General features: G+C 38.4%; 1 protein-coding gene and 1 long non-coding RNA gene across 3 annotated transcripts in view; one reads left to right on the top strand and one right to left on the bottom strand.

The window, feature by feature from the left end:
• The window catches only part of NPHP3 (nephrocystin 3), a 27,921-nt gene extending 21,906 nt beyond the window's left edge, over positions 1-6,015 (bottom strand). The window contains exons 1-6 of one of the 2 annotated variants that reach the window (XM_050709251.1): positions 5,178-6,015; positions 4,929-5,072; positions 4,466-4,591; positions 3,126-3,276; positions 1,446-1,598; positions 23-156 (exon numbers count right to left, since the gene is read on the bottom strand). In XM_050709251.1, the coding sequence (XP_050565208.1) occupies positions 23-156; positions 1,446-1,598; positions 3,126-3,276; positions 4,466-4,591; positions 4,929-5,072; positions 5,178-5,276 (807 nt within the window). In that variant the 5' untranslated portion in view covers positions 5,277-6,015. Of the gene's footprint in view, positions 1-22; positions 157-1,445; positions 1,599-3,125; positions 3,277-4,465; positions 4,592-4,928 lie in introns of both variants that reach the window. The other variant, XM_035549826.2, reaches the window with a different exon arrangement.
• LOC126913210 (uncharacterized) lies at positions 5,130-24,268 on the top strand. The gene is made up of 3 exons (XR_007707916.1): positions 5,130-5,210; positions 8,821-8,879; positions 24,193-24,268. It is a non-coding gene; the product is annotated as an uncharacterized LOC126913210 (long non-coding RNA).
• The last annotated feature ends 1,870 nt before the right edge of the window (positions 24,269-26,138 follow it).

The raw sequence follows: 26,138 nt of genomic DNA on the forward strand, positions 1-26,138 counted from the left end.
AAAAGGTTTGTGAGATACTCACTTTAATGAAGATCTCCACTTCTCGTTGAGTCTCATCAGTATTAATAATAAAACATCTTACTGTGTTACTCCACAGAGAGTGAGAAAACAGAGGAGTAACCTGCAATAAACTGGCGACAGCAGCATCCCAGTCATCTGCCAATAAATAAAACAAAAGTCTAGAGATCTCCACATCTGACTACACTGGATGATGGATAAGTCATCACCTCTTAACATTATTAATACTACATTTTGTTTAAAATAGTAGTAACATTTTTACTCTATTTTTATTTTTTTAAAATTGAATTTAGAGAACACATACCATCTGATAATGTCATGTAATTTGATAATGTGGCAAAGCAATATTTTTAAATGTGTATTATCATTAAAATGGTATTTCATTTAAAATAGCATTGATGAAATGTATGTACAAAAATCAAGTCAGTAGCTGTAAAATAGATAAAACATGCAGAAATAAAAACACTTACAATCAAACTCTTTTTTTTTTCCTCATATCTACATGTATTTCAATTAGACCATGTTAATTAACAACAGTGAAACATTATGGGAAGTGCCTCTTCTTGAGATAAAGTCAATAGCCTTCTATATTTGTACTGTACATCAATTCCCTATAGAAGTAATGAATTTTAAAACTTTCTTAGGCTCTCCATTTTGTGGCTGAACATTCTTTCAAGCCAGGAATAGGCTTCCCTTTCAGTACCACCTGGCATGATGAAAGGTCTAGTATATGAAGCTGTCGCCATCACAGAGCAGACCCTCCCCTCCCACTTTGCAGGCAGAGACATCTGAATCAGAGCTTGAAGGACTGAGGAAAAAAGGGAGGAACAGCAATGCACGAGGGGTTCCAGGGCCAGGACAACAGTGGGAGAAAATAGAGAACCCGAACCCCGTTTACAATAGGCTATTTGGGAAACAAAGTTCAAAAGCAACAATTATCGATAACAAAATATCTAACACTGATTCATGTAAAGAAGCATACATCTCGGTCTTGCAATCAGATTTAAATGAACAGCACCCTAATCAGACTCAGAAACTATGCAAAATCCAGCGAGAAAACAGAGATATAGTTTATGCTAATACCAATGTAACATTCACATTCAGGAAGTCGGAAATTTGAATCAAACTGGAAAAAAGAATCCCAGCAGACACTGAAAGAGGTAACTATCTTCCTTAATCAACATGAAGCACAAAGTATTTGGTTTATTCACAAATAGGCACTGTTCACTGCTGTTTGCTAAAATCACTACTGCACGTATCACAGTTATATATATTAAATGCAACTTGCTATTTAAAACTACAGATTCCTTTTATTTTTGCAAAGAAACTTCCCAAATAATCCTTTAGTCAAATTAGCTAAAAATGGACTGAAAAAAAAAATGGCATAAACGCATACAATCCCAGCAAAACAGGCCGCCATTACTTACCTCTGTTTATATTTGCAAATGGTCCCTCAACATCTATGGAGCTATGAGCAAATTCAGGCCCTCTGAAAGACTGCTGAAGCTGCATCATACTACCCATGGATGGCTCACTTCCCAGGGCTCCTCCAGTCCAATATTCAGATTGTGCCCCAGCAGCTAAAAACGGAAAAGAAAAAGAAAAACAAACAAAAACCTCTTTTAATTATCATTTAAAAAAGTAAGTAATCAGTCTTAAATGTTCCAGCTGAAATCTGAAATCTACTGTCACATGGTACTGATCTTTTTCTTTTCCTCCTTTATCAGATTTGCTCACACCTCCGTGTCCTGTAGTTCTAAACGAGTGTTTGTCTGAAGTTATTGGGAAACCATCCTCATAAAGGATGTGGTTATTTGCTATTACTTGTTATTACTTGGATTGCTCACATCTATTGGGTTCAAATGCTGACTTGGATTACAAATCAGTAAAACAGTTCACAGTATTGCTGCAGTCATTTGTACACATCACAAAATTGACTACTTTTGTTCAGGAATGTTCCAGAGCTGAAAGAATGCAAAGGGGCTCTAGGTCACGACTGAAATACATTTTCTGTGCTGTATGAGACAGCTTTCGCAGCATCTCTTCATAATACACCCGGATTATGCTTCTGCTGAACTATATAAACACTAAATAATCTTTAGTGGAGAAAACTGTGAAATTGAAAAAGACTTACAAAAACATAAGAAGGGAAGTATGAATTCAAAAATGAATTTAACACAAAAGGCCAAAAAATTATATAAAAGAAGACTATCTGTACCACTACAGTTCAAATGGACAATTACTATGCAAGGAGACAATCACTGCATTTTGAAATGTTTCTAATTTTAAACATCACATATTAATATTGCTGACAAGATGCGATTGTTGATATAGCTCAGGAAGCAAAGCACATGTTATGCAACAGCACTTGAATGCAGGGTTTCCTCAGTAACCCTTCATGGTGCAAGAAGTAAATGGTAGCAATCCTCAACAGTGTCAAGGCGTTAACTGTCTGCTACACTTACTGCTCAATTTTGAATCAGATACAAAGCGACATAACTGATCACATACCTATCTGAATCCCTCCCGTGTTATCAAATACCTCGTATGGTATATACAATACTTTGTTTTTTGTATCATTAAGTTTGCTAGGGTTTCCCTTTCAAAAAATTCTTCGATGAAATTACTCTTTTGGCCAGTTCATGTTAAATATCTATATCTGCTACTTTGAAAAGTACAGTAGCAGAGATTGGGATACTTCTTCATCCGTAGTTTTAAGTCTAAGACTCCCTCTGGTTTCAGCTGTGCTCTTCTGGATCCTTTGGAACATAACCTCTCAGATCTAGAATAAGAAAGCTCAAAAAAGTTTGGAAGAGACTACAAAACTCAGAATTGTTCAAAGAACAATTTAAAAAAAAAAAAACACAGAGTCACTGTGTCTAGACAGTGCTTTATTTTCTCCATTGATTCCTGCATAAGACCAGAAAATTAGGTTTTCTCACAATATAAACTAGGTTTGTAAAGGCAGCTCCTTTTATCCTTGGAAATATTTTATGTTGCTTTTCAAGCTGGATTAATAAACAGAAGATAAATAGTAAACCTTCTGCTTTACTATTCATAGACTTCAGTCATGTTTCAACACAAAATGCTAGGGATGAAATTCTTACCTGTAACATCTGTACAATTGTCATCAGAATCAGACTCTTCAGGATCAAACACTTGGATTCCCTGGGCCTGAAGTCTCTGAAGTTTTGCTTCTAGCTCTCGTTTGGCCCTCAGTAAGTCCTGAATCTCATTTTCTTTAGTTTCTCTGAAAATCTATAAGTGGAGAAAAACATAAGATTGAAATACACACCATAAATCTTTTGAAATTCAGTATCATGTTCCTGAATTCCTATTATGTGCTCTCAATTAGAAAAATAACTCTCTAGCATTCTTTTAGCAGGGAAAGGCTAAATGTGAACAATAAAAAATAAACATAAGTCTATAAATGAGCAGAAAACATAGTTTAAAATGTCTAATTTTAAAATCTTACCATTTTTCAGCTTAGCATACTGTTCTGAATGTTAGGAGTCTGCATTAGTATGGGAAGCTCATTAAAATGGCAAGTAACTTTCTTGACCTTTTAAAGTTTAGTGTCTTCAGAATCACCACAAGTAGTAATTTCCTTCAAAGGTTCCTTTTTATTTTTTCCAAAAATAGAGCACAATCAAGTATCTCTAGCAGTCCAGTTTTTAAAACACTACCATCGTAAGGTGAAGAAAACAAGAACCTAGATTTAAATACAATGAGATGAAATCCTCTTCAAGTCTCATTTTCTTAAATGAACTCAAAAAAAATTCTCTTTTAATTTATCTGCTAAATATGAACACCTGTTACATGTAAGGATATCAAGAAGCTTAAAACAGCGCAAAAACAAGGCCTATTGCCCTGCTTTGGATGGTGAAAATATCATCATTTGCAGCAAGGGAAAAGCATCAGCTTGGCCTTTCAAGTCATCCCCCAAAGAAGTGCAAAGGCCTTTCTCTTTAACTGGCTGTCATTTTTTAGCAGTCAAAATAGATGTACCAATACACATCTCTTCAATGTAACCTAGTAGCCTTAAAATGCTAAATACAAATACATATTGAGAAATAATAAAACTGTGTTTATATGTTCCTTCAGCACGTGTGAGTCTGTGGCACACATTTTCCTGTCACTCTCAGATATCAAAATTGCAAGCATCTGTGTTGAAATAACACAGGAATTTAGCTGAAAATGCATCACTGAGTATTCTCCTTTTAGTATGTAAAAGGTTGTTTTCTATTTTTTGTCTGTTTTATAGGGAAGTTTTAGTAAGATTATTTTGAAGAAAATAATCAGTCAAGACCATGATACTGCAATCTTTTTAAGATGGAAAGGTCCTCGTAAAAGCTGTTGGAAAGGAGTTCATTTGGGGAATGTGACCAAGTAATATCTTTATCTTTTTTTTGATCATTTTCCCAGGGAAAGAAAAGTCAAGCCATACCTTAAACTGCCTTTTGACCTTGTCTCGATCATGTTCAAACGTTGCAGCTCTCTCCATGGCTTGGTATTTAGCTTCTAACGCGCATTCTTTCTCTCTGAGTATTTTCTGGTAAGTTTTCTGAAGTGCCTGAAAACATTTAACACGCCGTTGTTTTTTTTTTTTTCTGAGAGAGCAGAATAGCCAATAAAAAGCCTCAGCTTGTCAAAAACATTCCCGAACAGGACAGCGCCAACCCAGCACCCTACAACTCTCCCTGCTGCAGAGGAGATGCAGCGCTCGGCCCCGTCCCTAGAGGCACACCTTGGCCACACCTTGACGGCTCACCAGGGTGGCGTGGGGACATGTGCCACCTCCCTGGCACCCTGCCTTCCTCGGGAAGGAAAAACCATCGCGCTCCTCGCCTCCCCGCCACAGCTCTCCCGTGAAGCGGGGCGAGTGGTCCGAGGGGGCGGCGGGGGGCTACCTGCAGCTCGGCACGCAGCCGCTTGTTCTCCCTGTCCAGCTTGGCCTCCTTCTTCACCATGGAGGCCACCTCGTTGTTCTTGCTGACGCGGAAGATCTCGTACTCCTTCTTCAGGCGCTCGTACTCGGCCACGCACTCCAGCTCCTGCACCGAGGCGGTCGACTTGAAGCTGGCCCCGATCAGGCCGCCGGGCCGCGAGGCCCCGACGCGCCGCAGGGAGCCGCGCAGCAGGCGGGCCTTGGGCTTCACCTCCACCGGGATCTCGCAGGCCTCGCCGCCGCCGTACGTGTCCTCGATCACCTCCCCGACCCCGCCCGCCGGGCTCACCAGCGACGACGCCGTCCCCATGGATAACCCCCTGGGTTAACCCGGGGAGGGGTTAACACCGAGGGGAGGAGGAGGCGCCGTTCCCGGAGGCGGCTGCTCCCTGTCCCAGCAGCGGCCCCCTGCCCCTCACCGCTCCCCCGGCCCCGCTGAGCCGCGGAGCCCGCCCAGCAGCGGGGCCATAGCTGGCTCCTGGCGGCGGCCGGAGGAAGGGAGGGCGGGAGGAAGCCGCTGCAAGGGCCGCCTTCCTCTTTCTCTCCCTCCTTCTCGTCCCGTCCCGTCCTCTCCCGTCCCGTCCCGATCCGCGGCGGGGGGGCGGCTGGCGGTGGTATGGGCAGGGAACGGGAAGCTCTGAGGAAATGTGGGTTATTTTCAGTTTTTGCCTCAAAATAAAGGAGCTAAGCTGAAATGCAACGCCGGAAGGGCGTGTGGATCATGGGGAAGGAGGGCTCGAAAGGCGTATCTCCGACGATGTTCACAAGGAGCGGGGTGCAGGAGGGGTGCCTGCTGTGCCCCGGGCACGGCAAGCCCTCCCGGTCGCCCTGCCGCCATTTTAGCGTTCCTCGGGAAAGCCTCGCGTCCCCCCGAAGCCGCCAGGCCCTGCCGAAAAGCCAGCGAAAATTTTCCATTTTCTCTCCAAAGTATGCCACCTCACGGGGTCTGTCACTGGCCTTGAAAGCCACACAATGCACTGAGCTGATATACAGGTTTATAAGGCTCCAATCTCCTCAGCCAAATGCACGCATACAGGTTGTGACCCGAGCTTTTATGAGGTTGAGACCCTGTGGGGAACTCTCTCTCACCACCTTAAAATACTGACCTTTGAGAGCATTTAGTATCCTCTGAATAAAAAGAAATGAGAATTGATGGTAGTGTGTTTACCAAGAAGCAAGTGCTAGGTAATGACATACCACACCTCGGCTCAGTGTTTGTGTATTGCGCTGCTTCCATAGCTCAGTTTCCATTTGATAATCTTCCCTTTTAGGAATAAGGCAGTTGTAGATTATATGCCTTTTAGATTATCCTCTGACATGGCGTGTTTGATAGCTACTTTTAAAAATGAAATGCGTTCTCTGTCTCCTGAAAATTAAATGTTGTGTGCTGAAGGCAGGGTTATGTACCTCTTCAAAAGCTTTGGTTCCTTCGACCGTCGTGGGTATTTCAGAGAAACAGATCCATGAAACTCAGGAGAATGTCAGTTTGTTCCCACATCTCAGAACCTGTTTTACTGTCAGCATGAAAACCAAAAATATAGCTACTCTAAAGCGATTTTTTCCTCACATATGTGCCAGGTTTGTTAGACATGACCAATTTTAATACCAATCTTTTTTTTTCTTAAAGAATCATAGAAGCATTAAGGTTGAAAAAGACCTCCAAGATCATCTGGTCCAACCATCCTCTATCCACCAATATCACCCACTAAACCATGTCCCTAAGCACCGTCTCCAACCTTTCCTTAAACATCCCCAGGGACGGTGATGCCACCACCTCCCTGGGCAACCCATTCCAATGCCTGACTTCTCTTTCTGAGAGGAAATGTGGAAATGTCTCCTCATTTCCAACCTGAATCTCCCCTGGAGCAATGTGAGGCCATCCCCTCTTGTCCTATCACTAGTTATCTGTGAGAAGAGGTTGAACCCCAGCTCTCCACAACTTCCTTTCAGGTAGTTGAAAAAAAAAATTAAAAAAAATGCTAGAAATATCTTTCCATTGATACAGTCCCGAATCTCAAAATCTATTGAAGGGAAGATCACTTACTCTTGTGTACAATAGAGAAAAGGGATTTTCCTAAGTGAAAATTCTGAATTTGGAGAATATGCCAGTCTCTGAGCAATGGCTACTTCGGAAAGACTAACCTCCCATATATTTTTTTTTAATTTTTTTTTTTTGCTGAGTATCACATTTTATGGCATGCAATATCCTTTTGCTCAATTCCAGTTAGCTGTCCTGGCTGTGTCTTAAAACTTTGTCTGCTGTTAATAAAATTCATTTGCCACTGACTTGATTTTGCCCTAACTTTCCCCCTGTGTTTTCATGGGGGAAAAATAATTTCTTGTCTGAATGTCATTTATGATTACATTGGTAATCTATTCCAGTTAAACTATTTTTCAGTGAAAAATCAAAACAAAAGATACAGAATATATGATAACTGTAGGAAGAGGAAGGAAGCTACTATGTCTTCTCTAATATTGACAAGAATATGTACAAGGTGATTCAGCCAATGAGCCTGTAATTCCGTGACAAAGCAAGGCTCTTGGTTTCTTCATTTTATGTTGGTATCAGGCTCTCCACTGATGTTTGAGCTGTGGGAATAATTAGAAATATGTTCATGCTGGTGCTTGAACTGAATTCCTTTTGTGTTCTGAGTCTGTGAAAATCAAAATCTCTAGGCTTTAAACCCAGAATAAAAATGGTAGTATTGTAAGAATTCCTGGATTCCTTATAATAATCCACTTGACAGTAGCACATAGATTGGAGGACTGTAGATATTGTTTCTCTAATGCTGCCTCTGGATGCATTACAGAAACGTTATGGGTAGTAGAGAATATGTTGACACAAGCCTTTCTAAATAGAAAGATTACCCTTCTTACTTGTTGTTTCATGTGTTGGTTTTCTCTAATGTTTAGAGATTAGGATAGCTTCTTTCAACATCTAATTTGTAAGCTAACAAAGATTGCTTTAAATCACCCATTAGTACAATTCAGAAAGACATCCAACTGTTCATATCTTTGCACAGATGTTGGAAATAGCATCTCAGAAAATCTGAGGATGAGCTGTCTTAACTTACAGAAAAGAATTGACCCACAAAATTGTTCACTGGAGAAAATATCAAGTTCTTTAAAAACAACATTATCTTGTTACATTACTCGTTTAGGCTTCATTTGGAGCAGCCCAACCTTTAGTACTTTGAGGACATTGATGCTCTGTGAATTGGGTCATAATGTTCTTCACCATTCAGCGCAGACATTTGGGATGCTTCATCAGCTTCATGCTTAACATTACTGTTATTTACCTAATATAGAGCCGTTGTTAAGACAATTCATGTGTGGGATGTTGGGGTAGCTTGACCCTGGCCAGTAATTAAGCACTCACCAGTCATTCACTCACAACCCCTGCTGAGCAGGATGGGGGAGAGAATCAGAAGAGCAAAAACAAAAAAACTTGTGGGTCGAATAAAGATAGTTTAATAAGTGAAGGAAAGAGGAAAAACAAACAAGTGATACAGAGGCAGTAACTCAACACTTTCTAGCAGCAGACCAATGTCCAGACTATGAAAGACTAACCCCCATATTTTTATTTTATTTTATTTTATTTTATTTTATTTTATTTATTTATTTATTTTGCTGAGCATCACATTATATGGCATGTAATATCCCTTCGCTCAATTCCAGTTAGCTGTCCTGGCTGTCTTAAAATTTGGTTTGCTGTTAATAAAATCTACTGGGCTGAAGTTTAAAAACATTTACATGGTACCTCTAGGGAGAGTGCTTTTGTCTTTGATATATTTACTATAATACCAAATGATTTATTGTTGAAGTTTTTTATTCTTGTCTTTAATTTATTTTAGGTACTGTTATCAATGGGTAATGAACAAAATCTATCAACGTGAGGATCTGTCCTGTGGAGGTAAGTAGAGCTGCCAGAACTAGCCTTCTGATAGAACATAGGATTTTTACATATACTATTAGGTTGAGCTCCAACTTAGCCGATGTTCATTTTACAATAATGTATCCAATATATAATTACCTATGTATCCCTGTAAAATTTAGTGTACAAGGTCAGGATATAGGTAGTTAAGAGGAAGCTGAAGACTTCGAGGTTACATGTTGCCAGAGATTGACTACTTGCTAAAAATAAGAGTTGCTCTGATTAGAATAGATGTCAATAATGACCTGAAAGCAGAAGATGCTTTAAATGAAAGGCAGCTGAACAAACTTCTACAAAATATCCTTTTTGTTAACTCATGCTGCAGTGACTTTTAAGGCTATATACTGCAGTCATAAACAAAGTGTGGTAGAAGCCTTTGTAAGTCACTACTGAGTTGTTTGTGCCTGCACTGGATCAAGTTGATTCATGAGAGATGATTAAGATGATTAAGAGAGCTCTACAGACGATATGCAGTGAAAAGATGTAACATGGTAAGATTAGTTTTGTCCTGGATTATATAGGATTCTACTTCCCTCTTTTTAGTGATGATGAAGACCTTTCTCTAAAAGGTTGCTTGCTACTGGGCTGTCTTTTATTGACTGATTGGCTTTCCCTAGTACTCCAGCCTGCGTAGTAAGTGCAAGCTTGAATAAGCCAAATGACTGATCTATTTACTCAGCTTCTTACTTTTGTAAAACCTGAGACCTGATGTAAAACACAATCAGGTCAGGGGGAATTTTCCAATTCAGATGATCTGTTTTGAATCTGGTACTCTATTTGTTCCAAAAAAGCCTGAAACTCCCCAATCTCAAGGTCTGAGCATGAAAATTGCTTTGTTGCCTCTGCCCTGTTGTGGCACCTGCCTTTTGTTCACCTGTGTGAAAGGCATCTGTGTCTGTCCTCCACTGAGGCCCTCATGCTAAGCAAGAGCTGATCAGCAGTTGTGTGGTTCCCCAGCTGGCTCTATATAGACCATGACTGGTCTATAGGGTCCTGGAGCTGTATACATCTGAGGGAATGTCTGCTACATGGTGGGGAGATAGATGCCTTCTTCCCTTTTTCAAGTGACCAGCATGGCCAGGGCTATACCTGTCATTATGACTGGCTTATAACTTGCAGTCTTCTTTGACCCAACATGAAATTGCATACATGAGGGTTCTGGTAATTTAAGTTATTGTAAGTGGGTGTAGAAGACAGAATAACTCAGAAACTGATTACAGTTCATCACTAGATAAGCAAGTTAGAAGTGTACATTTTTAAGCAACACTTTGTCATAAAATTAAGCTTTAGAGGACTGTACTTTTAAGTCTGAAGAAATGTGTTGAAAAACCCATCCAAAGTCTTAGGATAATTTTTTTATAGGCATGTTTATGAGAATCTCTAATACAATGGATTTTCCTTTTCAAGCTGAAAATAATGTGATATACAGGTGGTTAATTGTAAACTGCCTAACAAATTCAGCCTTGGGACATAATTTTAAATTCAAATAACTGCTGAACTTACTATGTTACACTCAGTAATTTTATTGCAGTCTATCAAGCTGAGATCAGCAGCTTCTTTCAGGAATCCATTTGTTGAGAGGCCTGAGAATTACCTGGAGCAGAGATTACATAATGAAGAACATCCACTTTTAAATGCTCCCTTAACTTTACGTGTTATAGCCCTTCGCCACTAGAGGACAGCAAGACCTCGAGAAAATGGGGATATGAGGGGAGGTGGGAGAGGGAAATTACTAACACGGAGTTACAAAAGTTGTAGTTCAGAAGATACATGCTTCTAGCTATCATTGAGCTTCTTAAAGAATTGAGAGTTATGGAAGATGTTTGGAGTCAAAATACAGAGGAGTCACATAGATTTAAGAAAAAAGAAAAGTAAAGTTTTAGTGTAGACTTGCTTATCAGTCATAGATTAAGCACAGTACTAACTAGTTTTGAGAGCCAGATTCCATTTCTATTCAATTCATGAATAGTTTTGAACTGATTTCAGTAAGACTTTGGCTTTGCTTTGTAATCTTAAATAACTACTAGGTGTCTGATTTTTGATGAAGGAATTTGACACCCTTATGAAGGAAGATAGTTACGGTCTGTTATTTTCAGGCTCTGAACAGTAGTCTGAATCCACTGAACAGGGGTCTTCTATGCCCACACCCCTCTTGCAATGCAAGAACTCCTTATAGGCATAAGCTATAGGAAATGGATTCTGAACAGTGCAATTCATAATCAGAACCAAACTTTTCACCTTCATGGCCTCAACATGTCAGACGAGATAAACCTCTGTAATCTTTATGGCAAGGGACTCAGTGACATTTCTCCATTAAAAGCTCCAAAGAAGCTTTGAAGTGGCCTTAGTTTGTCATAAGTCTGAATTGGATTTTAACTGAAAATTCAATAATGAGTTATAATCCCAGCAAGAAGAGAGCTCTTGAACATCCATTTTATCATCACTGTATTGTCACTGAACTGAGAAGGACATCTCAGATTTTGCAGTCTCATTGTCATTTCATCCTAAGCAAACTGTCCGAATATTGTATGTGGTCACAATGCTCAGGAATAACCGATCTTGTTCACCAGGAAAGAGGGGTAGAAAGGAGGGAAAAGTCAAAAACAAACAAACAAACAACAACAAAAAACAGCAAGAATGAGAAATAGCAATGACAAGCAAGTGCTGTTGCCGTGCTATTTATTGCTTCAGCCAAGAGCCACAAAACTACATTGGTGCCTAACATAGGATGAGTATAGAAGAAATAAGGTGAAGATTGCCCTTAATAATTTTTAAGGTAACTTAAGAGTGCTCTTCACAAAACCTTCCTGTGTTAGTAGGAATCTGAAATTCACTAGGACCCAAGCAAAATTTCCTGAGTACTTTCATATTTTCTTGTTCATACCCAGAACATCTGCCTTCTTGGCAGAGCCTAGAGTTGCAATAGCTTATCCTGATCTGGATTTGCAAATTAGGCATCCTAAATCTAAACAAAGTTTTCTTCAAAAACACATCCAGAAATGGTGCCGCCACCCAGTCCGAAAGCTTGCCACCTATGTGAGTTCACTGGCTTCCATAGCCTACAGCAATCAGATCCCACATCTTTTGTTTCCCAGAGGGGTGCCCCTACCAGGAGGCTCTAGGGAGGACTGGTCTAGGACTTTCTGCAACTGTCTTGGGAGGACAAGTATGTCATATAGCAGAGAGTTCATGGTGTGTGGGGACAGAGAGGGAACTAAAAGGATTGTGATTTTCTAACTCAATGATTAAGAGTCCTCCTCTCTTCCAGCAAGCTAAAAAAAAGTCCCTTGTCTCCAGATATCCAGATGAGTTTGAAATTAACTCTTATTTCATTTTGTATGTCTGAATCAGGAAAGCATCTGAGATCTCAAGAAATCAGATATAAAACACACCTGGGTATAAAAACATCATTCCTTTAGGTAGCTGTTGTCTTTGTCCTTCAGTACTCTCTCTGGTCAAGTCAGACTCTCTCCCTGTAGTGTCTAGAGAAGGCAGACATTGAAAGTCATGGATTGCACCATCAGGGCAAGAGGCTTAAGAAGTTTGGCATGACAGTACTAGAAGATGGTATATCTAAATCTCTTTCTGTAACAACCTTTATTCAGTGATGGAAATGGCTGCAGTTCATAGCAATTGCATATCAATTAAGCAATAACTTTTATCAAACCTATGCTGTAATCACATCAGTATTTGCTTTGATATCCGTGCCATTTTTTATTGAGATTGTTGTCACTCTTTTGCTTTTATGCACAAGCAACTTTGCCTTTAGGAGTTGCAAGGACAGTCACTTTTTTTTTTTTCCTGACTTGATCAAAAGCAGAAGGAATTCTATCCATATCCATATCCTATGAGAGGATTGTTCAGAAATCCCTGTGTTGCTAGGCTAACAATTCCCTTGATGGTAGAAGTGCCAACAGAGACACGGCGTGTGGGATGTTGAAGCCCAGCTTTAAGGAGATAAATACTGGAAAGCTTCCCAGAATGTCTTAGCATGTACATTTGAAACTCTGGTTTCAGCTTTAAACTGGTCTTAGATGTTCTGAACTCCTGCCTGCCAGAGGAAGGTCCTTTTCATCTAGCTGAATACTAAGCACTAAGTGCCTTTAGTTTTCCATTGATCCCTCCAGTTTTAATTGTGTAGCTGGGAGTGCTCACTGTTGAGGGATGCTGCTGTATTTTATTATTTGTCCTGCTGAAGAGGACATCATTTCAAGAAATTAATCTGGACAGCATGGAAATTGCTAAAGTAATTGAAGAAAAAAATCTCAGGTATTTTCCATGGAGTTCATACTATCAGAAAGAACATGTGGTTTCTTGTGTGCTACATTAATTCTGCATATATGAGCTGAATCTGAAAACTGCATGATATGAAATTTTATTGTTAAACCATTGTGTGGCATATTTGTAGAGTTAGTTTATAGAGTTTTCTAAAAAAATATCTTGGGCTATTGGAGTAACAGTATTTTTTAGCACTTTGTTGTTTGTAGTGTTTAAATTCTATATGAGAGACGTGTATTGAAACCAAATGATGTTTCTCTTTTCATAACTGCAGCAGATTCTGAATGTCCTGAGGCTACAGCTGACTGGCACACAGAGAGATTAGATACCCATTGCATAGTACCAGAGTCTGAAGAACAGTAGAGCTGTATATACTCCTTTAAACATATATCATGTAAAAAATGTGACTCAAATAAAGAAGGGCTTTGTGGTCAGATATATATTAAATTAAGTTACGACTTATTTAATCACACAGAGTCTATGTTGTAGCATTGCTGAAATTAGAACAATGGGCTATAGTATGGCAAAAGGTCTAGTTAATTTTTCTCTGAAACATGTGAGGCATGCCATTACAGTAACTCTTCTGGGAGTACTTTAGATTGAAGGTGTAAAGGTCTGTGATTACATTCCAGGTTCATGCCACAACTCATCTTAGTTCAGGAGTTTTGTAGCAATGAACTGTGACCAAGGAGAGTGGGAGAAAGGAAAAAAAGACAAGTCTGTAGTGCAAACAGCAGAAATGTGCATTTATGGAGCTTTTCATGGTGTGTTAATTGGTACACTATGAGATATACTAGGTTTACAGAATATGCACTACAAGCTGCAGTGTGTCCATGGTACTTGTGTCCGGGAAACATGACAACTCTGGCTGAAAATGTCTTGAAGACTTCACAAGAAGGGATATACTGGGTAATTGTACTCCATTTCTGAAAAGTTGTTTGTTGTGCTCTCCTTTCCCTTCCACAAACTCAGTTTTTCTCCTTCTCAGACTTCATTTGTGTCCCATTCCATCTTTCACCATCTTGCAAGTGCATGCCAAAGGAATAGGCCAGAGAGCTACTAGCAAGGCCTCTTCGCTCCTGCTACTCAAGTATAGGTGTTGCAACAACTAGACATTTTTCTGCACTACCTTACGTATTGCTCTGCACCACAAGTCTGACTGCTCTGGTTCATCCACTTAGCTCCTAATTCAGTCTTCTGTTTTTCTGTCTCTCTCTCTGTCTCTCTCTCTCTTTTTTTTTTTTTAATGTGCTGTGTGAAGAGCCATCAGGTATAATAAAGGAGGGGGAAAATGATAAGAGAGATGTTTTGCTCGGGGTTAACATGACTGAAAGTATCTTCTGGCAGCTGAAAGACTGCCATCTCTTATTGTCTCTATAGCAGGAGTCAGAGCACATGTGCTACAGATCACTGGGAAAAGACAAGGCAAAGTGCTTGGTGTAAGGAACAATCTTTAATACCTGCTGCTGGTATCTTAAGGACATTAAAAAGTTGTCTTTGCAGTCACAAGGGCTAAACTTCTTTTATAAAGCTTCTGCTCTGCACAAAGAAATAAAGTTGCAATGAGAAGAGATCTAACTCCCAAGAGCAATTTCTAACAAACACAAATCAAGCAAAGTCCTTTCTGAATATTTCTACTTGTAAAAGCAAGACCTTTTTTACTGACTTCAAAGGGAAAATATGCTATAAACCACTTTTCTAATGTATTTATAAACAACAAATTGTCACTTTATTCTTCAACAAGGTAAATAAAGCCACAAAATGCGTAGGTCAGACCTTCAAAAAACATACCGCCTTTAAATCAGAAGAAACATTTCACGCTGCATCTTCAAAACAATTTTACTAGAATTCTTTCTGGCAATGAGACTAGTTGTGGAAACAGTAACCCTACCTAGCTTTAAATCATTAAATGTCACAGCTGGGCTTTTGTTCACAATAGAACTAAATGATGTACAGCACCAAGTGAATGACCTTTACTGAATAAACAGTTTGTTGCAGTCTCTGGTGAAGCCTTTCCATTGACATGACTTTAGATTAGGTGATATGTTAGAATAAACACTGGCAATATCCAACAGTAAAGGAAACATTCAAAATATTACTTTATTTCCCCTTCCTCCCTAAAGTCTGTCACTTCATTCTCACGCACCTGCTAAAGAAAAGCCCAGGGCTACTTGAAACACTCAGAGTTTTGATCTGCATGGAAGACAAGTTCAAGGTAATGGCAATGCCTGTTCTTCCTGCTGTGCTCATACTGAGTACACAGAGGACGGAAGAAACTAATTGTAGTTTCTGGGTTAAGGGCCAGCTTGTGTCAGGAACTCAGGTAGCCATGAGCTTTTCTTTTTCCCCATAAAACCTGAACGGCTTCCAAACAAAATGGGTAAAAGCATACTGCTTTCACTTTGGGGTGTCATGATAGTGCTCCCTCCACGCTCTCCAGGAGCGTTGAGGTGGGTATTCATCTCTCCTAAATGGAAAACACAGGAGCTTGGTTTCAGAAACAAATTTCTCCAAATTTCTTATGTTGGCAACATGGCAATGCCTTTTTGGAACTGCATTCCAGGGTGCTTAGCAGTGGTCTCTACAGGATGTGCTAAGGAAATGAGGCTGTGTCTCTTTCTTCCTCCTGTTGGAGTGCAGGGTGTGGTGTCAACACGAAGTAACTCTCTATCCTGAAGAGGATGCTGCACTGTTTGGATTCATCTTTTCAAAGGCCAACATATTGCCAGTCAGCCTACAGCAGAGAATGGTGTTTACATGGCATGGTTTGTTTTCCTGAGCATAGGCAACTGCATGTTACATATGAAGTGTCTCCTAAGCACCAGGCATTTTCAGAAGGGTGTGAAAGCAGAGTACCAGCCTAAGTATGCAGCTCACAAACAAATGGTGAGAGCACAGATGGGATGCAGTGCCAGAAGCCCACAGGGAATGAGCAACAGAACTGAGTATGCATTTTGATTGATGATGGTTGGGTAGAGACTGTATGCTTGGTAGCGGCTTCTGATTTTGTATTTCAGTGCAGTCATGTGAATTTTGAAGAGGTTCAAGGAGTTATCTGTTTAGTTAGTCACACCTTAGGGAAATTTTCCATATACTAAGTGAGTATCTTGCTCTCTAGTAGCATGATTCTATTGTTATTGGGGGAGAAGAATTGGACTCTTCTTTGGTCAGTTACTTAAAACAAACTGGTGAAAAACAGGTGTAGTAAGCAATCAAGTTTGTGCTAAGAACTTCCCCTCTCCAGTTCTGCACTAATAAATGGGGAATTTACTAATATCCAGGAAAAATTCAGTAGATAAAATAATTGGCCCTAGTGTGTGTTATACAAACTATTTCTTTGTCAACTTGAAACCAATCAGTAAGCTTATCAGGTAAATATAATTGGTTTAGGCATGTTCATGCTTCTAATGCTAAACTAGCTGTTTAACTCCTTTTACAGGTTTGCTCTTCATTAGCTGTCATGTGCATAATTTATGATCTAGTTTTTCAAAGCATACAATTCTGTGCTTTGGGCCCCATCTATCTTCCTTTTAAGTTTTGCTACAGAAAACTTCAGAAGAGAGGATCAAATCATATTGATGTATAAACCTATACATAGCAAGTGACTAAAAATGCAGTATATATCCCCTGCAAAGCAATATAGTCACTTTGCAGGATCCCAGCTGTGTGGAAAGGACATGAAATTGTTTGATTGATTTTTCCTGTAAGTGATGCATGTATATTCAGTTACCAGAGCCATCTACTGTTCATCTCGAGTAAGCTGTGCAAAACTTGGTGTATTTGGCTCGATGCTTGTCAGCATTCAAGGTCGCACGGCTGACTGACCTGCCAGAGGACTCAGAACAACTGAGGTATTATAGGGAACAAAGGAATCATAAGAGTAGGAGGCTGCAAGGAAGCAAAGGGGGAAGTAGGAGCCTGCACTGGGGCAACACGTTTGGATGTATGTGAGGAGGTGAGAAGTGGATATTAACAGAGCTTCATGTGTAGCTAAACTTCCATATGGTTAAGCAGCTGTGTGCTTGCTCCTCTCAAAAACACGTTTTGCTGTTACAGCCTGGAGCTGATTCATTCAGCATTGCACTCCAGGACATAGCATAATGAAGGAAAGCCGTACTTTCTACTTGGGTTGTAATATTTAAATTAAATACCAGGTACAACATTAAAAAACTTTTGGGTGACTTAGAAATCTAACTTCTTTTTCCATCACATCTTTTAGAAGAGTGTTGAGTTGATCTTACACTCTATTTGATCCAGTATGAAGATAGGGCCTAAATCCTTGTATCTAATGTGTACCTATATTTCTTTATTTTAAGGAAATCTTGGTTTGTTAGCAAAGGTAGAAAGAGGTTTTTTTTTTGTTTTGCTCTTCAGTTATCCGGCTGGCTTGTGAAGTTGAATTATTAGCAGCAGTGTTGACAGAAGAGAATGGGAAATTAACTAAAAGTGTAAAGGAGAAACCAGAGGGGAAAGATATTATGCGCTCTGAGGAATTATTTTTCTTAACACACAATCCCTTCCTAGACTCATAACCACAACACTGAGCAGACTATTCTGTTCATAAGTTTTTGTATCTTAAAAGTCTACATCATCATTTACACAAACTGCAGAATGTTATCTTCCAAATCTTGATTAACGTCTGTCATAAATATTGTGTTTGCTTTTGATGAAAGAAATTGGGGGGTTTTATATGCTACTTGGTTTTCTCTTTCTCTTCAGTCACTTTACTTTGCTATAATGCTTCAGGTAAGCATATTTAAAAAGTATATATTAAATGGATTTGAAATTGAAACATGGAATACATTAGGAAGATTTTAGGAAGACCGTGGAATTTTAAATGCAGCTAAGAGATGTTTGCCAACACACATCTTTACTAGGTGACAGAGCATATTAGGTAGCAAAGTTATAAAGAATTATGAGATTATGTCAGATTTGGATTTGAGTTGCCCTTCTGGGTTTTCGGTCCTGAGATAGAGTACAGCCACTTCAAGAGGTAGTTTCAGCAGCTTTTTTGTTTTTGTCCTTTGGTATCTAATACAAACATTACTCATGCATCTGTTTACACATATAGGCATGAATCATTCATCTATGTCTTTTCTGTAAAGCTGCTACAGTTAGCAGTGCTGGCAATCAGGAGTAATTCCTGCAGATCCCAGTTCGCCTCAGAGTGTGAGGAGAGATCAAAAATGATGTCTCATCTTGTAAAGTGTCTGTGACAGGAAAGGTACTGTTTGTTTTCTCTTTTGCAGAGGAAAAGCACAGTCTGGATGTCAGTATCTCTTTTAAATATTGTGATGGAGGAGCAAAAATCAAGGTATAGCTTTACACATATAGTACCATTTTCATCACGTTTCAAAATCTTTAGGAAATCTTATACTCCTATTTATGCACTTCTTTCAAAAAAATCACTCAGGATAAAACGCATAATTTTGTGCTTATTCATGTTTTGCTTATTCATGTTTTGACTCAAAAAAACTTATGTTGTGGAAAAATGTAGCACTGCATTACATTTCTAAACCCACTATTCATACAGCCATATAGATTATATCCAAAATGAGAAGAAGAATTTTAAAGAACTCCTTCTAAACTGTCCAGTAGTATGTGTACTCACCTGTACATGATCAAATGTTTCATAACAAAGCAGATTAAAAAAATAAAAACCACTTGTGAAGAACTGTAGAACTTTTTGCAAAAATATCAAGTACCCCTAGAAATGTCCCTGAATATAATAAAAGATGTAAACAAAGAGAACCGCCTTTCTTTGAAAAACAGAAGTAAAAAAAAATCTGTCTTCTAAAAAAAACTTTAAAGAGAAAAAATAGGATTATTTCAATTACACAGTCCACATCGTAAGTTTTCTAAAGAAAGTGTAATTCTGTGTTAATAAAGCTTCTTTACCTTGACAGTACAAGGTTTGGTTTGAATCCGGAAACCTGTTCTGGAGTTTTAATATCTCCTTGAATAAGCTCAGAAAAAAAAGAAGAGGTTCTGCAAAGGAGACTTTGCACCACTTATTTTAAGCCTTCCAAAAGGAACTTTTTGCAGGTTTCATTTTTTCTTTTGTGTGTGCAAAAACCCAGACTTGTGAAGATATGTTGCTTTTCCATCACTTTGTGCATATATGCTTATAAATTTACTAGGTGTATCTTTAGAGTGACTAATGATAAATTTGGTCTTTGTTCCTGTAAGAAGGAACTTAAATGCATTAGAACTGCATTTACTTGTGTGGCAATTTCTGCATCACTTGAAAATTCTTGATCAGCATTCGATTTCTTATAATCTCTTAATTTCTTTCAACCACAAATTTGGGGTTAGATCCAGGAACTGTTGTGTAGTACCTAAGATAATGTTTTGTTTTATTTTGTTTTAACATCAGTGTCAGGCTACATGATTGTAACTTTTTAAATCTTGAAGCTCTAATTGCTCTTTGCATGTTCACTGCACCTATGCATTCCAATCACCTTCAGAACTGAGGTCTTACGTAGACATTGACAAAGTCAATGTACATATGTGCAAATCTGCTAAAAAATTGAAGAAAGTAAGGACCATTGTATCTTAAAATACACACAGAGCAAACATTGCAGTATATGTAATGCAGATAGAAATGTTGCTAATGTGCTTTTTTTTGTATCTGTTGATCTATAGCTGCAGTTTTAAAGAAGTCCAACATATCTATTTGTATTGCTATGGCACTGGGTTATGTAAGACAGAAGACCTATCAGAATTTTCTGAAATAAGGTTGTACTCTTGAGCACCTCTGCATAATAATTCTCACAGTTTCTGTCTGTTAGCGCAAGCATACTTTTTTTTTCCTTTTGTTTGTGTCATCTTGACTTCATGATGCATAGCAAGAACAGAGATGAGATGAAATACTTTCCTTTTCGATAAACATTTATATTCTTGATTAGTCTACTGGAGGTGAACCTGGGAATTTGGAGAAGTCAAAAATATTATTTTATTGTCTTGCTTTGGCATTTTTTTTTCCTTACTACAACATAAATTTAAAGAAGCATCAAAATTAGTCAGTCTGTCTTCACATGCATATCTTGATTTCAGAATGGCCCAGTCCTGCTGTTCTGAAAACCATGGAAAGGAAAACTACTGCTTGTGTTCACTTTTGAAACAGAGAGCCCAACTTGAACAATACATTTTGAAATGTATTATTTTATCAAGGTAATGGCAGGCAAATAAAAGCAAGGAAACGAAAGGGAAGACAGTTGTGCAGTCAGTTCTTGACAAGAAAGATATAGAATGGACATGGAAAACAGTGACAGGTGAGGCAACTGAAACTATTTATATAATCCACACCGCTGTAATGTTTGAACCTTTTGGGAAAAAAAAGCAGACTGGGTCGGGGGAGAGAGGGGAGAGGTGGAGGTTAGAAACCACTAAATCAAAGGGGAGGTCAGAATGTCATGAAAGGAGAGAAATGTAAATTAAATAAGATAAAGGGAGACATAGACAAGCATGCAGTTTCAGAAAGCCAGAAGAATGTAACTGACAGACCACAAAGTGCAAAGGGAAGAACTGATTGAAGAGGAATTTGTTACATTGCACGTTTTCATCATAACCAAGCTCTGCACTTACGTGGCTGAGCCTTCACCTTTTTGGTCGCATTGCTTCCATCCCGTGTGGCTGGATTGATTCCTTCTTTCTTTTGCCTGGTACTGATCAAAAGACAGGACAAGGAAGAAATTTCTGAGGGCCAACAGGTTATGAAATGCATTTTGTATAATGCAGCTAATTTACAGTGCAAAATTAAGTTTATCTGTCTAGTTACTATGCCAAGTAGCTCTGAATAAATCTGGCCATTACATAACATTATAGCTGTATGTTTCATATGACTTACTTTGCTGCTTCTGATGGCAAACACTTCTGCATCGTAGTGCCAGATTGATTTCTATAAAGGTGATATCAAACACCATAATTCCACTAACTTAAATCCAGCTATGTCTCAGTTTAAGCTAAGGTTTTGGCCAAAGTGTTTGATAGATGGTTGCTAGAAGAGGAACAGTAGTGTGGAAAAAATTAATAAGTGAGTGAGCTTGGTTTTACAAAGCATCTGATTCCTAAGTGAAAAGGTTAGGAATGATAGGTGCCCACTCCCATCTTACTGAGTAGCTCATTTACTTATGTTTATTACAACCAGAGACCTGTAAGGCTAAGAGATAGTTGCATACCTTAATTCTATTGATGGAAAAATCTTTCAAATGCTTTTCTGCTTTGTCTTAGATCAAGGGAAACAATTGCAATTAATTTAGCTATTTGGTCAATCAGAAAAACAATCAGCTGGCTTGTTTGATAGTGTTGATATCTTCACAATGACAACAAAACAGTGCAATTGCTATTTCCCATCTTATATTAATACACATTTGAACTTCTGGTTCTGGATCCATATCAACTCTTGGTCTTCCCCAAAGTTTCCAGTAACTTGCAATCTGGAGCTTCAACAATTTCTGGGTAGTATAGAAAGGCTATCTGATAGTTTAGATAGAGGTTGTTTGGGAATTTCTCCAGACATTTTTGAGCTTTGAGTCAAGTCTGTTTTGGATAGGGCCTATGAACAATCGCTGATCATATGAGAAATAATAAACTGCAGTGGGTTAAAGAGCTACAAGTTATATCAGCCTGGGAAAGGGTACCCAAAGATGAACAGAGGTGAAAAAATTGCTCCTTGAAGGCTCTTGCAGGAAAGAGAAGTTGTCATACCACTGGTTCTTTAAGGGGCAGCTGACTCAGCCCCTGAATGGTTTCTTTAAAACTCTTTCTATTTCCAAAGGCTTCAATGGGTGTTTAAGGAATGAATTTCTCCTGTGTAGCCCTGTCCTACTGATTTCTAGGGTGCCAAAGACTTGTCAGGTGAGAATCTAGACCATCTAAACCCAGGGAAGATCATGTCAGCAACTTCACTCTGCATCAGTTTGTAGCAATGCCTGCTACTGAGAAAATGGCTGAACTCTATAGGCACCAAATAATTGTGTTACTGCATTGGTGAAGAAGAATGGCTCAAAGTTCTAAGATTGCTTGAGTACTGAGAACTTTTCTTCTTCAATGAAGTAGGCAGAAATTAAATTTAATAATTTGTATTGACATTAAAAATTAATGATAGCCCTAAAGAAACAAGTGCCAGCAATAAAGTTTGTGTTGTATATTTGCATATCCTCTATTTCTTCTTTTCAAATCTAACATTCATTGTGTTTGACCACAGTAAAGATACTATTATTTTCAAACCCTTTAGGTATTACTTAAAGGGATATTGTCAATACTTCCCTAGATTCTAATTTATATCTCTGGTTCACCATGTTTTGAGTTTTGACCAGTGCATTTTTCCTCTGCTGAGTTTATCCTTTTTGAAAACTGTTTCCTCCCCCTCATCTGTATATGACAAAAGCCATCTCTGGGGCTGATAGTCTTGAGATTGTGTGAAGATGCTTTATTTCCTTGTTTTTTAACTCCATGGAAAGAAAAAGAGTTCAGCCACATGCAGCAAGCTTCTGGTTTTTAAAGCAAAGTCACCGAATCAAGACATTCAGTAGCAAGCATTTAACAGGAGATACAAGAGCATTGTTGTACTTTAGCCTTGTACAGGTACCTAGCTTCCCAGGGAACAGGAATAGTTGAAATAGACTGTCTGCAGAGTATAAAATGAAACATATGCCTACATCCGTTTGGAAGACAAAGGTCCAATTTGATATTTAGTGTCAGGAAGGAAGAACCCAACCTAATGTTTTAAGCAGCTGTCACCTCCGTAAGTGGCGTGCAACCTCAGATAATGAACGTCAAATTAAAAGCAGATTTGTTTAAAGACAAAAACAGACAACAAAGCTATCCCCATGAACTGTCCTTTAGCCTTCCGTTGTACTTTCAAAGTGCAGTGATCTTTGATGCTGATGTCTTCAAATGGAGAAGAAAAGTGAACTTTGTGGGGCATGTAGAATATCAAATTTGTAGTTTTGTAGGTCAGAAGATGTTGAAAGACTTCTGAGACTGTTTACACCTCTTTTACAATGAGACATCTGTCTGAGTCCACACTTTCCACAGTTGTGGCTTTGTATAGTGAGAAAGATGTGAATGCCAGATGATATTTACTGAAAGAAAAAAATCTTATGCTTTCCATCATGCTGAATAGCTTTTTGCACTTTTATTATTGTTATTATTATGCATGTTATGAAGAAGAATACAGTCCTGTAACAAAGGAGAACAAATTGCAGTTTCCATATTTTGTACTGAAACTCTGTGTTTAGATATGATAGCTGTGCTATTTCTCTACACGGTATTTTAGTTGAAATAAACTGTTCAATTTAATACACTAAATAATATTTGCTAAATATCAAAAAGGCCACTGAGTTCTGTATGTCCCCTTGATACATAGGGAACAACAGAGATTAATGAAGTACCTTTTCAATTGAAAGAAAGAAAGAAAGAAAGAAAGAAAGAAAGAAAGAAAAAAAGAAAGAAAGACCAACTTTACATTATTTTGAAATTCTGTGTCTGTGCTAATAATGGTATAAATTAAATGAACTGACAGCCAGTACTTTCAGTTTTTGTAAAAATAGTTTGATTTAGGGAGAGAGCTGCAATTTAAGATTCACATGCTTACAGCATAGGAAAGACAAACAAAACTCTTTGCAGTGTCTTCCACGTACAGGCAAGTGCTGTTAATGCAAAGTTTGTTCAGCATCCCTATGGAATTATAACAGTGAGGTCTTGACCTTCTTGTGAGGTATAATAGCTCAGATCTCTGTATCCATGAAGAATCTTTTTGAAGTCACAGGTTTACACTGGAGTGCTTTTCTGTCACAGTGTATCATCTGGTCTATTTGTTTTAGAAGATCACAGGAATTTAACTAAGTAAAAGTAGACTTAAAATACCTCACAAAGATATTTCAGTTTAAAAGAAAAGTTTGAGATCACAAAAATGGCCCTCTTAACAAATTAAAATCAGTGTGAAAGAGTGTTTCTAATCTTGGTTCAGGCAATGATGAAATGAAAATACTGTTGTGCTTGATTTCAGGTTCACCATTCATACGTTGCTGTTCTCTTCTTGCAGATACAGAGGTGATCATTCTTAAAACAGATGCTTTCTTCATCACAATAAGTAGGTAAGTGCACCTGTAGGTAGATGAACTCTACCAGCTTGTATATAAGAGCGGAACTGTACCTGTACTCTTTGAAGGAAGGCACACTGTGCACTTTGCTATGTGCCTGAAGAAAGGGTTTATTTCATCTTTACCTTGCTCTGGAGGTTCAGCCACATAGATGGCTTGTTTATCTACACTTGCCTTTTATGTCCCAACAAAAAGAGGCTTCAAAGAGCATAAGTAATGTATATTCAGCAGTAAGCTACGGTATCTAAGCTTAGAGAAACATCAAATTACCTTTGTTTAAAAATAAAGCTCATAAAGAAGATTGTAATTATTTGTAGAGGTGAGATGGAGAATCAGTAGCTTTCCCCATTTCCAGCCTTTAGGAAATAGCTGGACTTATTTTTGTTGTATAACATTGAACACTATGAGACGGAGCTTTGGATTTTCAGATCCAGATCCTCAAACGTCATAGAATCATAGAACTTCTCAGGTTGGAAGGAACCTTAAAGACCATCCAGTTCCAACCCCCCTGCCAAGGGCAGGGATGCCACCCACTAGATCAGGTTGCTCAGGACCTCATCCATCCTGGTCTTGAACACCTCCAGAACCATCCATGGCTTCTCGAGGCAACCTGTTCCAGTGCCTCACCACATATAAATACCTTTGAGAAGCAAGCTGTAGAGGTGAAAACCATAGCTCTGCCTTGTGAGCCATTTTGTTAGGTAATGCATGCACACAAAAGAAAAACCGTGGTTTTGTCCCACAGATAATTAAATCTTAAATACAGGTCACCATATAAAAAACGATGTAAATAATTTTTACCAACTTGATTTTTTCCATTAGTGTGCAGATGTGATGTCTAAGATGTTCAGTTATCTGTGCCATTTCTTCCTTTTGTCCTTCTCATTTGTTCAGACATTTGTTTTGATGCTATTTCTTTTGTCCATAGTGTTGGATAACAGTAAAACTGAGTTACAATATAACTTCTAAAATATCAGGTTATGAAGAAGAGCAGCATATTTCTTACAATATCACACAGAAAACGAACTGTTTGCTTGCCATGGGCTTTCTTTTGAAACGGACCTATAAGCAGTAAGTTTATAAGAGAGAGTCTCTAAATATGCCAAGTGCCAAGACTATAATGCGGGGAAAGATTACAAAAGAACTTAAGTGTAAATGCATTGGAAGTCATGGTAAGAATTGATAATCTCATGTTCTGAAAGGGTGACCATGAAGAATACAATGCTTTCAAGCATTTATTACTCCATAAAATACACCCAGAATTTTAAATGAAGGGCTATAATTCTGTGAGATTGCAAGATAAATGATGGGTAAATTGAGTTTATACGTATTTATTTCCAAACATCACAAGAGCAATAAAAGAGCTAATAGGTACCATATAATGTGAATTGCACTGGCATTTTTATTACATAGTTAGGGGCAAAACATGCCAAAGGAAGGAAAATGGCTTAACCTGAAGTTCAGAATGTCCATCAGCAGAGGAAGTAGTCTAAAACAAAAAATGCTTGCTTTAGAAAGTATTTTTGTCTATTAATGTTAAATGTGAAGGTCAACTGACTGTGACCTCAACTTTTGTTTAGTAGTGTAATGTGTGTATTGTCGGCTCCGATATGCAGGGTTCCTGTGTTTAGGATACATGATTATAGAAAAATAGAATTTGGGTATTGAAGGTTAATGACCTTAGTGTATTCAATTTCATGCTATCCACAAGACAATTAAATTGAGTTTGTTCTAATACTATTTTTAATAGCTGCTGGACATTTTCAATTTGAAAGAGCACTCCTAGTGATTACAGGGCATGAGAAAACCAAATAACTTGAAAGAAATTTAACCTATTTTACCCGGTCTAATT

This window comes from Cygnus atratus, chromosome 2, assembly GCF_013377495.2.
Source record: "Cygnus atratus isolate AKBS03 ecotype Queensland, Australia chromosome 2, CAtr_DNAZoo_HiC_assembly, whole genome shotgun sequence".
In the NCBI taxonomy this organism is placed as follows: Eukaryota; Metazoa; Chordata; class Aves; order Anseriformes; family Anatidae; genus Cygnus; species Cygnus atratus.